This window comes from Haliotis asinina, chromosome 5 (assembly GCF_037392515.1).
Source record: "Haliotis asinina isolate JCU_RB_2024 chromosome 5, JCU_Hal_asi_v2, whole genome shotgun sequence".
In the NCBI taxonomy this organism is placed as follows: Eukaryota; Metazoa; Mollusca; class Gastropoda; order Lepetellida; family Haliotidae; genus Haliotis; species Haliotis asinina.
In genome coordinates this window covers 12,556,423-12,574,772 of record NC_090284.1, presented here as the reverse complement: position 1 = coordinate 12,574,772, position 18,350 = coordinate 12,556,423, and the positions used below count along the sequence as shown (strand labels likewise).

At 40.8% G+C, this 18,350-nt stretch overlaps 1 protein-coding gene across 1 annotated transcript in view; it reads right to left on the bottom strand.

Annotated features, from left to right (window-relative positions):
• Positions 1 to 4,324: 4,324 nt before the first annotated feature.
• The window catches only part of LOC137283371 ((E3-independent) E2 ubiquitin-conjugating enzyme-like), a 30,415-nt gene continuing 16,389 nt past the window's right edge, over positions 4,325 to 18,350 (bottom strand). Inside the window, exons 12-20 of the mRNA XM_067814833.1 lie at positions 17,265 to 17,389; positions 15,757 to 16,892; positions 14,133 to 14,233; positions 13,718 to 13,780; positions 12,420 to 12,623; positions 7,397 to 7,454; positions 6,956 to 7,077; positions 6,590 to 6,669; positions 4,325 to 6,381 (exon numbers count right to left, since the gene is read on the bottom strand). Coding sequence (XP_067670934.1) covers positions 6,030 to 6,381; positions 6,590 to 6,669; positions 6,956 to 7,077; positions 7,397 to 7,454; positions 12,420 to 12,623; positions 13,718 to 13,780; positions 14,133 to 14,233; positions 15,757 to 16,892; positions 17,265 to 17,389 — 2,241 coding nt within the window. The 3' untranslated portion in view covers positions 4,325 to 6,029. The remainder of the gene's footprint in view (positions 6,382 to 6,589; positions 6,670 to 6,955; positions 7,078 to 7,396; positions 7,455 to 12,419; positions 12,624 to 13,717; positions 13,781 to 14,132; positions 14,234 to 15,756; positions 16,893 to 17,264; positions 17,390 to 18,350) is intronic.

Sequence of the window (18,350 nt, the reverse complement as noted above, 5' to 3'; positions counted from 1 at the left end):
TGTCCATTTACATAGAGACAAAACTCCACACTAGGCATGCTCATAGAGCTAACAATGACAGCACAACACATTACCATCCCAGATAAACACTTCAGGACTTTCAATGAAGCATTGACCTTTGTTGTAAACTTGATGAAAACCTTATTGGTACTGTAAGTTCATATTCTTATACCAAATTACTCATACATGTATGCCTTTGTGGCATGACAGTAGCATGATGGAGTGACACTAAACAATAACAGTCATGACATTTTGTAAATGGAATTTTAAACCTTGAACTGAAAATATATATTATATTACATATGTATCTACATCTGTCAATATAAAATCATATAGGCAGAGATATTTTAGTAATAACAAGACAACAGAGTCATAGTACAATGACAGTATCACCAAGCTTATGCATGGTTTAAATCATTGGTACACTCTGTAGATGGAGTTGGACAAATCTATTCAATATTTGTGGTACACAAATATTTACATGAATTCATTAAATAGTTGTGAAAGATTCTTTTCTTGTATTTTATATACAGTTCAAAGAATGAGATTCAAGACATCAGATCAACACAAAACAGAAATATTTGCAATGCAAGGGGCATGAAAATATGTTGGTTTTTTTTGCAGGTCTTAGCAGACCCATCATTAAGGTAGAAACATTGTTTAAAGACACATTGAAGGATTTTCCATTTTTATTTATCTCATGTCAGCTTAATGTTGGAAGAAAGCCAGAAGCAATGTATGTATAACACATCTGCTACTTTGGAGAAACCAAAACACAAGGTGCATGATGGTGATGGGGAAACAAAAATGAAGTCAACATCTATCACTTAACCTTTTGGGGAGTCTGTTTTGGGACGGCATTCACCTATGAAAGCAATCTTTTTTTTTTTTGTGCACAACACAATTTGTTGTACTTATTGAACACTTGGTTGCTCTAAACAGACTATGGGGTCCTCCCTGCATGTTTAGACAGTATAGCTAAATAAGATTTGTTGTGGTCAACATACTAAATGAAAATGAATCCATGACTGAGATATGAACCCCTTGAGACTGATGAACAACGTATGTTACTATCCTGGGTGCCATTGTACAAACAGATCTTAGCACAAAGGTCACCATTACTCCCATACCTTAGTATAGATTTATTTGTACAAGGACTCCCTGATGTTTATCTTGAATATTGGACATGATTTTGTACATTCTTTGACAGGAATTACTCCATCATTGTAGTTTGTGTCATCAATTCTCATGTGTTATCTTGAATAGATCCATCAATAGTTCTATGAGGAGTGTCCCAAAAGTGGTCGACCTCACTATATTTTTGATGTTCAATTTAGAAAAGTTTCCTTCTTATTTTGAAGGAATCATTAGCAAAGGTATATCCAGAATTTCACATATGTGGTTAATGTGGATAATTATCCAGGTGAAGCCGACCACTGTTTGGACACCCCTCATACACTATAACTGTACACTAACCTTCGAATAATGCCATTTTCTGTGACAAATGCCCTCTATCAATTCACCATGTTAAGTGTTTAAATAGCCACTTAAATGGAGATCACCATCTCATGTATCAAACAATTATAGTTGCCTCCCTTGAAATCAACAGCCAGTCAAAATGAAGAGTTCATCATTGATCTCATTTAAAAAAGGACAAACCACAGGAATGAAGAGGTTATGCTTAATTAAATATAAAAAGCAACAAAAAAATCTAAGTTTCATTAGTAAAGAAACTCTCATGAAAGATTTCATGATATAAACTTAAGCTCCAGTGACCATCAAGGGCGTGAGTGTATACTGCTTAATGCTGCATCAGCAATATTTAGCTATTCACAGTGAGGACTGTCAAATACATATGAGACACATGCTGGATGGAATCTGCCAGAACCATTACGTCACAAAGAATATTATGATGATAATACATGTGAGGTAACAAGACTTCATAGTTTAATACCAAATACATATCACATATACTGCACAACCAGGCTTTAAACATACTGCCATATTTCATGACTAGCTTTGATGAAGCTATTTCAAATAGACACGTTTCTTTGGTAATGATAATGCCATTAGGAATGTTAAATCCATTGCCTTATAATCCTCTGTATCCTTATGGCTTACATTTATGTAGACCAACATTGGCCTATAGATCCATTCCAATGATTTTAATAATTTCATAAACTCCTCCCATATTTCACAGTCAATTTGTTTTGCTATTCTACTCAGTCTAATGAACCAATCAGATCAGAAAAGAGTTTGTAAGAAACTGAACATTGAAAAAAAAAATCACTGACATGCAAAAGAAAACCATGGAAAATTCTGAGGTAAGGAATGTCTTTATATCCACCTCTTACCCATTTCCTTGTCTGTTAAATGTTAATGGATCAAGGCTAGTGTAGATTTATTGCAACAGGTGTCCTGGGGACAAAGAGGATGCTGTCTTGTATACAAATACATAATCTACCACAACACCAGGGGTGGATCCACAAAAAACATTTCCCATGAACCCTTGGATTTCATGATTTATGTGCACTCCCCTTTTTCCCAAATCCTTCAGCACTGTCCTTTATACTGTACAAGGAAACAAATACTTTATGTTTAACATTAATAAGCTGCTACTGAACGGAAAACAATACTGATTCCATGCGGTTATAAGACAAATATTTCTTTTCAATAGTTGGATCACAGCCATTAGTCATTTTTTGTGAAAGTCCAAAGCTGAAAGTGAAGGATTTTCACTGGATCACAGAATATCTTAAATAATATTACCTGTAGGAAGAAACACGTAACAGGAAATAAGTGATTGCACCACTCCTTAATGGTAACTCAGTCAATATATGTCAAAAACAAAGAGAGCCATTTTGGGGGATGTCTTTGTATCAAGGACAAGGGACATAACTCTTGATTTATCATGGAATGAGTGAGTAAGTTTAGCATCACTTTTAGCAATATTCCAGCAATACCAGGACAGGGAGACACCAGAAATGGTCTTCTCCAATTCGACCCATATGGGGAATCAAAACCTGATCTTCAGCTTTACAAGTGAACACTTCAACCACTGGGCTACGCCACCACCACTAACATGTGGAAGGAATTTCACGACATGTCAACTGAAGGCTTTGGTGTGATACTGATGTCAGCATGAACATTGTACATTTTATAGGTAATGTAATGTGAAATTCTATTTCATGTGTATGAAATATTAAAAAAGAAAAAATGATGTAAATATTTTTAGATAAATCTTTCACTTTTGAAGAACATACATTCATCATCCAACAAATACATAATATTAGTGTGAACTTGGAACATTGTATACAACTTTACAGTCAATCAGCCAGTGAAGTGATGACGAGAAACGTGCTTGACAGTTCACCTGTTGTCAGGAGAGTTAAGCCAAAGAGCCAATTTCATTTTCAACAACTGTTTAATCAAAATCTGAAAAATAAATCAACTTGAAACCGAAATGCATAAAAAACAATTGTATTTGCTACACTCTTTGACATCAGTACATACCAGTGGTCAGAATGAGTGGTCTCCCCTTCACCTGTCCCACTATTCCTATTTTTCCATGAATTATGGATTACCTTAGCTACATTTTCCACAGTGCAGAAACAGTTTTACAGTAAAAGATGATTTTACAAAAATCTCTCTCAGATTCCCTTCAAAATACATGAGGCCATTCCAATCATGTCACATTATAATGTGCAGTTATTGATTCAGAGTGAGTCAATCACAAGCCATACTGAACATCATTTTTACATCTAAAGCCATCATTATGACATAATACAGAATGACAGAAATAAGTTTGTATCAACCATAAAAGGAGTTATGTTACAGAAATTACAAGAATCTGTAGATTCCTGAAGTGCAGTCAGCCGAATCAGCACTTGAGGAGAAAGAACTCACATTTTATCCAGCATTTTCTGGGGTCTACCAAAACCTCTGGTTCAGGTTTGATATATATTTTTGAAAACACTGTAAAGTAGTAATGTATGGTTACAAGAACTCAAGTGACCATGATTACACGATGCCATGTAGAAAGTGGTCAGTTGTAACATGTTTCATTTGGGATTACGATTTCTTAGTAAAGTACAGATTTTAGTACTTTTCTTGGGTGAAGTCTCATGCAGGATTCAAACCCACAACCTAATAGTCAGGTACCTAACTACCAGCAAACAAAGTCAGTTGGCTAACACACACGCATCCACCACAGATTCCACAAAAATGGATGTCAGACAACTTGTAGTTGAAATGCGTTAACACTGGAACTGCTACAAAGAGAGAAGTCTTCCCTGCACATAAACAAATGACATGACATACACAGTTATCTTTTCCTGTTTTTATTGTTAACCATGGGGCTTGCTATACATAAGTTGTGTAACTCAGCAAGCTCGGTGGCAGGTTCTGGAACAAATTGTACAAAGATGGCCTGAAAATGTATAATTAAACTGCAAAAGTGAAATATTGACCCAAGCAGTTCTTTAGGTTAATCTTTAGGTTAATCTTAACTCAGTCATATGTTTATCAAAACATATCTAGGTGCATATAGAATATAACGATACTTGCAATAACACAATCACGCAAGACATGTTTCAAAACATATTCGTGTTTATCTGGTGAAGGTGACCATAATGTGGGTTACTCAGCACTTTAACTGCTTTAAATTATTTCACATTATAAGGGACCATTCATCAACTATGGCTAGTGGGTGATCCTGATTTTTATGGAGAAGCACGTACAATGTGAATGACACAACCGTCATCCCACCAACTCCCCACCAATAATATGTACAAAGTTAGTGACCCATGCATGTCATGTTAAAAATTCAATTACATACCGCCCCAGACCCTACCCCTAATTTTTTAATATACCTAATGTGCAAAATTGCTGATCCTCCCTTCTGCCCAGAAAAAAATGGGTGACCTCGATAACAGCATGTTCACCCCACTAGCCTTAAATCATGAACATCCCTAATAATGATCATGGTTCAATGAAAATTAAAAAAAACAACTCAACCTGAAAAATGGTCTACGGAAACTGACAATGAGCAGAAATTCAAGTTGAATATGAAAACACTGTTCCCCTGACAAAAATAACATCAGTAGGAGACATCATCACAGATAGACAGTAACTTCAGTTCATTTCAGTCATAAATTACGTAGTTGACAGGGAAACATGAATGTACGCGGCACTAGATTCTCAGTGTGACTACACATGAACACTTCATGGAAGGTACTGTTGTGACAAAGGAAACATGTTTCCATGGTTACAGCTATGACATCACACAGTATAACAGAAATATACAGTTGTAAGACAAAGGGGAGGATGGAAACCACCTGGGACCTGAGAGAAGGGGAGAGGCAGGATGACTTCTATCCTACAGGGACCATGCCAAAGTTTTGTAACAGGACTGACCAAAAAAAATTCAACTTTTTTTTCATGTTTACAACAAGGGCATTTGGACTTTCTATTAACGTAACATCTTCCACATGACACTATAACATATTATTGGATTAGTGATTTTGCGAAGACTGGGACACATGTCAATTCCATGTTTTCATCAACTTTTGGAAAGACATACTGACCAGAGATAGAAACTATTTCCTGGGTCTTCTAAATGACATCAAGTCAATGTCCGAGCCAATGAACCATTCTGAAACACTGGTATGGAAACTTGAAGTACGAATTGTAAATACAGGACTGCCCTGGCCTCCAAAGCCATCACAGCACATCAGTGTTCGCAAGCTTATGCTAAAGTATGGGAGTTGAGGTCCCCTGAAGTTCATGTTGTGAAATGGGACCCTGGTACTTTGGATACTTTACACTTAACAATAATACCACACCACATGGCATGGCATTACACAATTCAGGATTGTGTCACATCAAAACAATATTTGACTAGATTATTTGCAGAGATTGTGATTGTGTACAGCTAATGTTTATTGTTGACATGATCCCTTGACTACATACAGTCTAGCATATCACAGGGCAGCAGCTCACTTCAACAGTCAATATGTCCAACATCACCGTCACACCTTGTCGGTCTGCACGACTTCCAGGGCTTTCCGGAACTGATCCAGATAGGATTGCAAGGACAGACGAAACCCTTTGGAAGCTGGAAGAAGAGGGAAGTCTGGTTTTGAGGAATCATTGGTTGTACCATTGCTAGTTGCTGAAGATGGTTGAGTTATCTCCCCTTGGTCATGAACACTGGTTTTGTCGTTTGTTTCAGATTCTGCACTAGCATTTGCTTGAGGAATGGAGTTGTCCGAGCCTTCACATTTCCGATCTGTGTGTTCTTTACTGCTGGTTTGGTTTGCTGGAGTGGGGTTCCCTGGTGCTGGTCCATGATGCAGCCATGTTTCTAACCTCCGGATCATTCTGTTAAAAAGGAGTTGTAATGGGACTGAACATATGACGAGAAAAACTTCAGTTGACAGTTTACAAGCATACACACTAAAGACATGTAATCTTCAAAATTTTGTTCATCTGCATGTACAAAAACACGCCTGCACGCACACTTGCACGCCCGCACATTCTCTCAGCAATGGTTGGCATGCAATGGTTGGCATGACTCTGTGTTACTTACTTGAGTCCTTGTGTTCGCAGATGGTTGTGGCATTCTGTGCGGAACAACTCCGGAGGGTATCTCACCATACTTGTAAGAGACTAAGAAAGCAACAGAAAAGAGTACCTTCATCAAACAGTGATCCCTGTCAGATCAACACCTTATATTTGCAACTCATAACTTTCTAGGAGAGTCACAATACAAGATTAAATGATGCCTGAGAACTCTGACAGGCAGTCTTTCTTGCACATCTGTGTATGTGGACTGTTGAAAGATTTGATATTTGAAATATGGAATAATATCAATAAAATGTGTAACTCAGCTAAAACATCTTGATAGCACTGATAAAATGATTGTCTTGGGAGGAAAAAACTGTCTGGTACAGACCTGTATCAGTTTCAGGATGGCCATCTCATTGTACATGCGGCTGTTCTCCAGACCCTGCTGTGTGCCACGCTGTCTCTCATAGCCAGCTTCATTGTAGTAGGGCTCACCCACCAGGATCAAACCTGCAACACATTGGGGTCTTGAATTTGAAAATTAGGTTTAAACCAAAGATGTGAGCACTTATTCAATAATTATCCACTGTCAGTATTCATCACAAAATACACATTTGTTATTTACAGACACCAGTTTACTCAATTTAGTTCAGAAGATGTCTGAACATCTGGATTGTCAAAGACAAGTAATAAAGACAGCTCACTGGTATGAACACCCGAAGAAAGCATTGCTAAATATAATTACAAAAAGAGCTACATATGGCCAAGTATTTACACCTAAACAGCTACACTCAGCTATATAGATAACATGCCTGGATGTCCAACTCACCTTGTATGGAGACAAGGACCTGGAGGAGGTTTGAGCTGCTTGTCCACACCTCATTGCCCTGCAGGAAACAAGCACTCTGACAAATGTTTCTAGGTTGCAGCAAATCTAGAATTAATGCTATGACCTGACATCAAACAGATGTGTGAAACATGAGCAAGTGAGTTCAGTTTTAAACTACTCTCAGCAAAATTTATACAAATCAGTACACGCTATGAATTCTTTGAAGAATGTCCTCCTTGGGGTACATATAAGCATTTTTATGTCTATTAAAAATCCCTTCGACAGTTGTAACTATGTTGATAATAAAATCTCTACAAAACAAAAAACTCTGCCTTGTGAGATCACCTTTACAGGGCCCACAGGCCCCCTACAGCCAAGGGCAGGTAACTCTGGCCGTCTACCTCGCACCTCACTTTTCATGCTGAAAGGTCGGACAGAATGAGGGGAGGCAGGTGGCCGTATCCCAAGCAGGACATTCTTCAAAGAATTCATAGCCTGTACAGGTTTGTATAATTCTTTTTCCGAAGAAGTCCTCCTTGGGGTACATATAAGCATTAAACAGACTTCCGAAGAGAAACAATTGGGAGTGGTATTCTGTCTGACAGTACAGTCCATTCGATCGAAGTGCAAATCGACAACCACACAGAAATAGAAAGGGCACCGACCTTGTCACCTGACTGCTGATGTCACTAAAGGCAGGGGTGTGACAAAGCGGAGCCACTTGTCTAAGCTTATATGCCCAATGGCTAGAATTTGGGAAATCCCAAATGACAAACCCTGCCCACCCAAATCAAAGTTTGGAGACCTGGACGTATGGGAAACTCGCCAAACTAAACCATGTCCACACAAGGGGAAATGGAAAGCTTAGTGGGGAAATGGAAAGGAAAGTAAGGCACCCAGCCAAAGTGGGGGCAGGACTAAAAAAACATCACCAAATACCACCACAGATAAAATGGGAATGGATAGTAACGCATCACCAAGTGCAAACAGATATAGTCATATGACAAAGCTTAATCAGCTTGAGCAGATCTACTCTGTCCACTGCAGAGAACTGACTGACCGAACCGAGCACGCTCTTGTGAGTGTCTGTCCAGTTGGTAATGATGGATGATCCTGCTCGAACGACTCCAAATATATCCCCTCAATGGGCAGGGCCGCGGCATACGATTTTGACATGGTCACTGTTCTCACTGAGTGAGCTTTCAACCCCTCATGGGGAGATGAGCCTTTATGTATAGGCCATGCAGACTGCCGATACAATCCATCGGTATACCGTCAGTGTGTTAGCCAGATAACCAGCTTTGCAGCTACCTTAACAGCAAAGTAGCTGTTTCTCCTTAGGAAGTAAGGCTGTTCTCCTAAGTTTTCCTAACGTCCAATACATGAGTCTTACTTTATGTATTATCAGACGACACAGGCAGCATAAACACAGGTAGATTGATAGGCGCTGTCACATGAAGCAAACAATCGATCTTTGGGCAGTATGAATCCGGTAAGCATATGCTAACTCGATCCTTATGGAACACAGTAAGTTCCGAGACTGAAGACATGACGTGTTAGTTGCTAACACGTCAAACAAACGTAACCACCACTAAAAAAGCCGTTATCCAATTTAACAGTTGTAACGACAGGTTGGCCAAGTCATAAACAAGAGAAGTGGGCAACCATTCCAATACTCTAGACAATTCCCATGGAGGACTTGTCCGTCTAACGACCGGATGCAGTCTGTCCACGCCTGCAAGAAAACACTGTACCAGGGGGGTATTGTCCCAACAAGGCACCCTCAACAGGTATGTGGAAGGCTGAAATAGCCGTGGAGTCGCCTCGAATAGTATAAGCGGCTTAGCCGGATTCTAATTGAGACTGTAAAAACTCCAACACTTCAACTAAGCAATCGAGAATCCCTTTATTTCCACACCAGCACGCATAACAGGCCCATCCATCCTCATACTGCACATTCATGGGATACCTCCACGAAACCAGAATTGTGTCTGCAACTAATGCAGGAATTCTGCTCGCTTGGGAGGCGATTCCAGACAGTAGCCAGGCCACCTACTGAATCCTGGGATTGGGGTGTGGCTGGGCGTTCTGGGATAATAGGTTCGGTCGCTGCGGCTGCACTAGCGACCTGAGTATTACCGGAAACCAGTGTTGAGACGACCACAGAGGTGCAAGAAGCACTAGCAGCCGTGCTGGTTGGGTGGCAAGCTGAGACAGAACTTTGGAAATCAGGGAAATTGGCGGAAACACCCACATCACCCTGTCCATCCAGTTCAGCTGGAAGGTGTCCCCAGCAATCACTCTCAGATCCGGAATCCGAGAACAAGACACCAGAATCAGATTTGTCACCCCAGAGGCAAACAGATCCACCTTGAATGACCTGAACAACTGGGAGATAATGCTGAAAATCTCCTGATCGAGCAACACATGTTGTGAGAGCGCATCTGCACGCACATTGTCCACCCCAGGGAGATAGACAGGCATAATCTGTATTGTAAAAACTTCCACACCTCGTGAAGAAGCGATGGAAACACCGTACTGCCTTGCTTCAGAATGTATGACATCGCCGTCTGGTTGTCCATCTCCAGACGAACCACACAGCTTTGAACCTGATCCACGAAGTGTTCGAACACCAACTTGAGTGCTCTCAATTCTAGCACATTGATGTGCAAGGTCGCCTTGTGCTCGGACCATAGGCCAGACACTGCGGTCACCCAGGACGCCCCCGCGACCTGTGAGGAAGGCATCCGTCTGATTTGTGAGTGACGGCACCAGAGTTGCCAGAGGTAAACCTTTAGACAGGTTTCCAGTGTCGGTCCACCACCGCAAGTGGGGAATCAACCACTGGGGAATAGCCAAATTCTTCTCGTAGTTCTCTGTGTGGGACCACTGCTGTGCCAACGCCTGCTGAATAGGACGCATTCTCAGATGTGCACGCAAAACTATGTCCACCATCGAAGCCATGTTGCCAAGCAACTGAACCAAGTTTGTGCTGAGACCACGGAAAGCCTCTGAAAAGGCTGCTGAGAAGCTGCCTTGCACCTTGATCTTTCGTTCCTGTAGAGAATCAGTCCACTTCTTCGGTGCATCTTTTGACTGAGTCACTAGGCAGCTTGAGCTAAGGACCGAACGCCACGTGCAAGAGGTTGAGGGTTATTCGAGCAAGCTCTTAGAGTCCTTAGATCCATGACCAGGGATCGGACCAATGACATTTGCTGCTGCAAGGGTGGGGAGGAGGCATTTGAGAAGTAGAGGGGAGAGGGAAAGAAGAGGGTTTATCCCCCAACTTAGCCCGCTTATCCCCAGCTAGTAGGTAACGCAGAGGTGAAACTGTAACAATCAGAACCAAACTAATGGTAACTGATGTACTAAAAACATACACGATCAAACACACAACAAGCAAAATATAAATGCACAGGCGATAACAAATTGCCAAAATACATTTAACCCAGCTAAACAACAAAGTATAAGCAGATAAATGCAAGCCACAAGTGTGCACATACGATTGCGTAATGCTATGAAAAAGACTAAAGGTCTTGAAACCAACTTACACATTTTGACTGAGACAAGAAAAAATGGGTTAAGACATCTTAGCATGTAAAAACATACGAACAAGAAACCCGCAGGAATAAGTGAGACGCAAGCAAAACACTTCCGGCACAAAAAAGAAGCCATAAAGGCCACCATATTGCCAGCCACATGACAGGAAGATAGGACCCGACCGGAAAAGTTACAACAATTTATGAATAAAAATTTCAGCCAAGAAATTCCAACTAACGCCCGTGCGAAAGAAAAGGAACCATACATACAGTAGCTGACTCTTTCTCAGTCATAATTCCGTAGGTAGATAGCACAAAGCAGCATAAAAAGAGAGGTGTGAGGTAGACGGCCAGAGTTACCTGCTCTTGGCTAAAGGGGGCCTGAACTCCTGTGAAGGTGGTCTCACAAGAGAAAAACAAGTTTTTTGTTTCGTAAATATTTTATTATCAAAATAGTTACAACTGTCGTAGGGATTTTTGATGGACATTAAAATGCTTATATGTACCCCAAGGAGGACTTCTTCTGAAAAAGAATCCAGCTCTATGGCTGTGGTCTATAAACAGTGAGTGAGTTTAGTTTTACACAGCACTTAACAATATTCCATTTATATGGTGGTCTGTAAATGATTGAGTCTGGACCAGACAACCCAGTGATCAAGAGCATGAGCATCAATCTGCACAATTGGGAACCAGTGACATGTGTCAAAAAAAGTCAGAGAGCCTGACCAGTCTAAGTAAACTTATCCTCAGTACTTTTCATTACACTCCACTACTGAGTCTAACAAAACCTCTCCAAAAGGTTTATACCCAAACAATTCCGAATGCTACTTAGCGTACCCTTGCTTCTGGGTACACGGCGTATATACAACCATGACAATGGAGAGTAAACAGTCGCTGAAAATAATGTCTTGGGCAATATTCAAAGATGTTATCTGGCGGAAATAATAGCTAATGGTCACCATGTCAACAGAAACCACAATGCGTATATACCGCAGGTCAAATAACGGTCTTATATGCAGATTTTTGTTTGTGGAGAGATCTGTGTCAGTGAACTGAATATTTTGAAAGTCCCTCCAATCCCTAAATAGTAGCCGTTGTCTGATTGGATAAATCTATTTAACTGTCTCGCGTTTGATTGGACGGTCATTTGTCGCTCAAAGGTTACCTGACGCGACCTTCAACTAGGTTTTGTTAGACTCAGTGGTGGAGTGTAACGAAATACACTGAGACTAAGTTTACTTAGACTGAGAGCCTGACCAACCAATCCCATTAGTCGCCTCTTACGACAAGCATAGTCGACTTTTATGGCAATCATGGGTTGCTTAAAACCTTTTCTAACCCAGACATTTGCGGGTCTGTTCCTGGAATAGGATAACATTAGAGCACAATAATAATTCCCTATGTTATGAATATGGTGTGACATAGACGAGATATTTTTGTTTTTCCTGTTACCATGGTTACTACAGTTTCATGATGTGACCAACCTTGCCAGACCAGGTGCCCAGGAGGCTTACACAGACTTTGCCATCCTCGTATAGGTTTGGGTTGAGTCGGTCTGAGCAGTAAGAGTGGTAGTGGAAGATTGGTGGAGAGTTGGGGTAGTCATTTGGTAACTGGACATCGAAGAAAAACAGTCCATCTTCGTATGGGGTTTTAGCTGGCCCAACTATCATCACAGAGTATAAATCCTATAATGAAAGCATACATAGTAATGTTTCAAAACACAGACATATAGGTTATCAAGCAAGTGTGTTTTGGGATGGTTATTATCCTACATTTTGAATAAACGTATTTAGCAAACTTTGGCGAGCTAAATGCATAGTGTTCATTCCTAATTCGGGATATTAACCATCCCAAAACACATGAGTGTGATAACCTTTTTATCACACAGTGTCATTCTTACTTGATAATTTTTTAAAAAATCTGATTTCATTTGCCACAAATCATGAAACTAAACTTTATGGAATGTGTCCACATATCTGACGTCAAAAATATGTGCATAGTAATACATGACGTCAAACGTCCTTATGCTTTAACTATTAACAGTTCAGGATGAAAGAGTGCTTTATTACACTATACATGGTGGTAGAGCCAACAGTATTTCTTAAATATAAATACTTAGGCTCCTCGACACTTGGGGTTGTGATGCCCAATACTTGGAGGGGTGATTTGGACAGATGCTCAGCACTTAGGGTTGTAATGTCCTGTACTTGGAGCTGTGATGCCTCATACTTGGGGCAGTGACGCCCAGTGCTTGGAGTCATGAAGGCCAATACTTGGGGTCATGATGCCCCATACTTGGGGCTGTGATGCCCAGTACATGGGATTGTGATGTGATGCCCAATACTTGGGGTCATGATGCCAGTACTTGGGGTTGTGATGCCCAGTACTTGGGGTTGTAATGCCCCATACATGGCATTGTGATGGCTAATACTTGGCATTGTGATGCCCAGTACTTATGGGGTCGTGATGCCCAGTACTTACGGGTTGTGATGCCCAGTACATGGAGTAGTGATGAGAAGCTTGGGGTTGTGATGCCCAGTACTTATGGGGTCATGACGTGAAATACATGCGGTTGTGATGCCCAGTACATGGGGTCATGATGCAAAGTACTTGGGGGTTGTGATACGCAGTACCTGTGGCTGTGATGCAAAGTACTTGGGGTTGTGATGGCCAACAATGATGCATATTGTGTGGTCTTTATGACAACAATTTACATGGCGACACCGTAACTTGGACATGCTCTTGGAATACTGGCTAGTAATCGTCACACATCGCTTACCAGTCTATCTTCAAAACCCTTGACCACGATGCCATCTGGAAGACTTGTCCTCAACAGTTTTAACTGGAAAACAAACAAAACTCAGCGTTTGCCAAAAAGAATGAAGTCTTACAAGGATGAACATAGACATGGAAACACGATGTAACACTATCTTCATATAAGTGTATGCAATAAAACCATGGCAGACAAGTTCAGTTAGAAACAAAGTGACACGCAAAGATGAGTATGCATTTGGATGAGATGTTTTTACAGTTACTGGGGAACATAACAGAATGTTTCCTCCATATTTCAGGTCAAAAAAGAGAGAAACAAATAGCATGATTCAGGATAAGGAAAAATAAGGTTTCAATAATCAGCCTTCAAGTACACTGAAGGTGTGTGCATATGCACCATCAGGAGGATGTGGCATGTTTACCTCCTTCCTAACTGCTGTCATGAAGCCCCTCTGGTCAGTAGCTACATGTTCTTGAGATCGAAATTTTTGAGATGCTGGTACTTCACTTTCCATTTGAAATCCTATAATAAAAAACACTGAATTATGAAACAATCACGCAAATCATTACACTATGTTGTCCAACAGATTAATATATCTGATAATAACCAACAGAAAACAAAACAAACAAAAACATTTGCGAACGGAGCGACATTCTAAAACAGACAAAACAGATGTCTAGCCCAGACTTCTCCAATGGCTTATGTTGTTTGTGTATGTTGTAACTAACACATGGAAACATAATGTCACTGAATTTAATGTGTTTCTACTTACTTAACTAGCTATCATGTTATTTGAACATTGTGTGTGGCCACGTAAAATTTTACCAGTCATGAATGAAATTTCCTATTACAGTCATCCCTCTTTGCTCTTTGCAATACCACGGTTTCGTTTAAACCACAGAGCAATCAATACAAAAAGTTGCCTAGTGCGGACTGCAATTAACAGTGTTTATTGTAAATATCCATGGTTTTTCAGATGCATTTAAGGTATTCTCAATAATAATGAGATGAATACTGTAACTTGCCAGCTGCTGAGTACTTTCAATGTTTGCAGTGATGCAACACACCACGCTATAGCGCAGGTAAACTCCGCCATCCGAGAACGTATGAACTCAGAAAAAACACTTTATTTGAGGAAATTCAATCCCATTTTCATTCATTAGAACTATTTACAGTAACAATGGAGAAACCAAGATTGCTTACACTTACCATATTCAAAAGGTATGATTACACGTAAATTGGCACGGCTCCCTAAGAAAGTGAAATCCCAAATATGACATATGTTGCATATTCAAAAGGGTTCGTTTTTCACGACCACAGCAACAGCAACAATTTCACTTTAATCTCATCAATCCCAAACAGATTGTAGCCTTGGACCCCAAGACCTGTGTTATTGACTGACTAAAGTAATATTTTGATACTTATTTGCCAACATTTTGTTTTTACACAGGAAAAACGCAGGAAGTCAGTGGTGACTGTCATTTTAAAGTTATTATTAGCCTGGATATTTCCGAAACAAAACAGTTTTTGTGACCATGAATGCACAGCCAAAACTGACACTTTGCTTATCCATGATGTTTTTTATTTTAGTACATGATTGTCAAATGGACAGAGTCTCCAACTGGCTTTCAATTTACCAGTCCCAAACCCAACGAATCTTACAAGCGATTTTCAGGTGTATACCAGAAAATGGAAACACTTACACATACAAGTCTCATTTGAAATGTGGGTACTCAAGGCTTCTATCCTACGCTGATCAGAACATACTTAAAATGAATTCACTATATTTATCTAGTACCTTTCCTCACTTTAGTTTCTATGTCAACACAAACATCATACATGCACTGAAGTATCCACTATCCCCTTCCTCTATCATTTATTTACCACACTTTGTGGGAGGCAATTCTGAAAACAGAATAGATACATCCTCAAAAGGTCTTGCCAAGAGCCTAGTTGCATTGAGCAAATGTCAGAGCTACGGTGATCGTAACTGGTATCATTCTACACCAAGATCGCCTGAAATATAGGAGTGATGAATTTGCTACCTTTAGTCGGAGCTGATGAGTTGGCCTGTTCTGACTTCTCCACCTCTTCTGCCAGGGTAAACCCTGTCTCCTTCAGCTGCACACAAGATGGTGCCTTACAGCTCGGCTCCTCCGTCACGTCAGTCTGTGAGTCACTGTCCCTCACTTTATCACAACACGGCTCAGCCTCCCCAACATTCATCTCCTTAGAATCACCTTCACCTGTACCAGTAGTCACTTGATGGCTTGATATTGTGATAATTTTTCCATCGACATCAGGATCACTGATGTCTCCTTGTGACAGCTGAGAGGCAGTCTGTATAGCTGCTGGATCTGTCTGTGTTGCAATTGGGTCAGTCTGTGTCGATTCACATTTCTTCCATCTCAGGTTCACCTCCTCCTGTATCTTGGCCATCAAGACATGGAGTCTACGACAAATCTTTAAGCACAACTCTTTGGCGTTTTGTGTTGAAACAGGGTCTGGATTACTGTCCTTTTGAGCATCACTGTCTCCTGCTGCACTTACTGATGCACCACTCACAGCAGCATCTGAACCAGACCTTGCAGCATCATCTCCTTGAGCAGACGCCCTATCACAAATAGGCTCAGAGTTCAACGATGCCGAAACTTCCGTCCCTGAATCATTAGAAGTATTTGAGTCCTCATCACCTTTCTTTGAGCATTCTTTATTTTGTAAATTTTTCACCAGTTCTTCCTCACTAACACATATATTCCTCTCTATCTCCCCTGGCAGACTCCTGGAGTCCGTAGAGTTGTCAAGATCCTCATCATCACCTTGACCTTCGTCCTTGCTGTGGTCCGACAGTCCGTGATGCCAAGACTGGAACATCTGTTCCAAGTGCTTGGCCAGTTTCCGGGACTTCTCACACTTTATTTCCTGTCGCACTGCAGAAATGAGATCAGTGATCTCCTCCTCCTCAAAGAAATTGGATTTGAGTATTTTGTCCAGATCTTTGCAGATTTTGTAAATGCGAAGAATGTCATGGTAGCAGGTACTGACATTGGGAAGATTCTGGTCTAGCCCTTGGAAGAGAGATTCGAGTTTGGACAGTGCTGTCTGTGCTCGCACCAGGAGCGTGTCCAACTCTGACTTCTTGTGAGTACACAGCATGAAGAATGACTTGTTTGCACCATCACTGAAACAATAGAAACATGCTGAATATTTCTCCCATGTTGTAACTTGTATTTCTATAATATAAGTCAGGGGGTATAACTTTTTTTATAGGACACAGTTTCAGCATGGTTGTTGACATCAGTGATGGAAACATAATTCTTGCTGTGTGGAAGACAATCCAGTGATTGATATTCTGAACAACAATCACCCCTTTGTATGCTAGCACACCATCTACAAAATCAATGATCCTAACCACCTGAATGATTTAGAACCCTTTTGAAAACTTGCTTGGGACACATTCTAATGCGACACACAAAAATGTGTTGCATGCTGATAGACCAGGGTTCGTACCTGGATTAACTTGTATATCAAGGTGCCTCAACATGTCACTGACCTGTACAATGTATCATCTGCATCCATCAATTCCTCTTCATTCTCTGTCTCCCATGACGTGTCAGTACCAGACTCTGACCCTGATGAACTTGATGTCTCCCACTCTGAGCTTCCGTAGTCACTTGGCTGTGATAAACAGTAATAGACAGTTATTCTATATGGCAAACAATGGGGCAGCTCAGGAAAGGCTAGTCCATCTTAGGACGTGTACAATAGTCAGTGAGCTGGGTGGCAACCTGCTCCATCGCTCAAGGTGTCTGTTTAGTTGTCTGTCACATTACTCTCTCTGACTATGATTGAGTTGGGATCAACACTGTTTTAAACAGCAGTTCAGTTAGTTCAGTGAGTAGGTTTGATGTGGGAGGGAACAAAGTGATGCAGAAGATGGACGTCTGCCACTTTGGTAAAGCCCACAAGCTGACAAATCGAACAAACCTGTAGAGGTTGCAGATTCTTTGAATAGAGTCCTCCTTGGGGTACTTATAAGCATTTAAATGTTCTTTCAATTCTTGCGACAGTTGTAACTATATTTTTTCAATAAAATATGTACAAAACAAAAAACATCGTTTTTGTCTTGTGAGACCACCCCTACAGGACCCCTGGCCCCGTGACAGCCAAGAGCAGGTAACTCTTCAGACTATAGCCTCCAGCAAAACACTTCCGTTCTGTAAGCAATACAGACAGAATGTGGGGAGGTGGGTGGCCTTACCCCAAGGAGGACTCTATTCAAAGAATCTGCAACCTCTACAGGTTTGTTCGATTCTTTTTCATAAAGATCCTCCCTGGGGTACTTATAAGCATAAGACAGACTCCTAAAGACTGATCTTAGGGAGTGGCACTCTGTCTGCTCATAAACCTGACATAAGATGATAACCTTTATAACGAACTGAAAGTAACAAGGAATCAAACTTACCTGGTCACGTGACTTTCTGTGCCTTGCGGCAGGGGTGCGGACCAGGGCCAAGCTAGTACACGGTCTAACCCTACCATTCTACAAGAAAGCCATAGGGTGCCTATAAAAAATTGACAGTCTTTCTAACTGGTAATGACGGATGAACGTGCTCAGTCGGCTCCAAATAGCCACGGA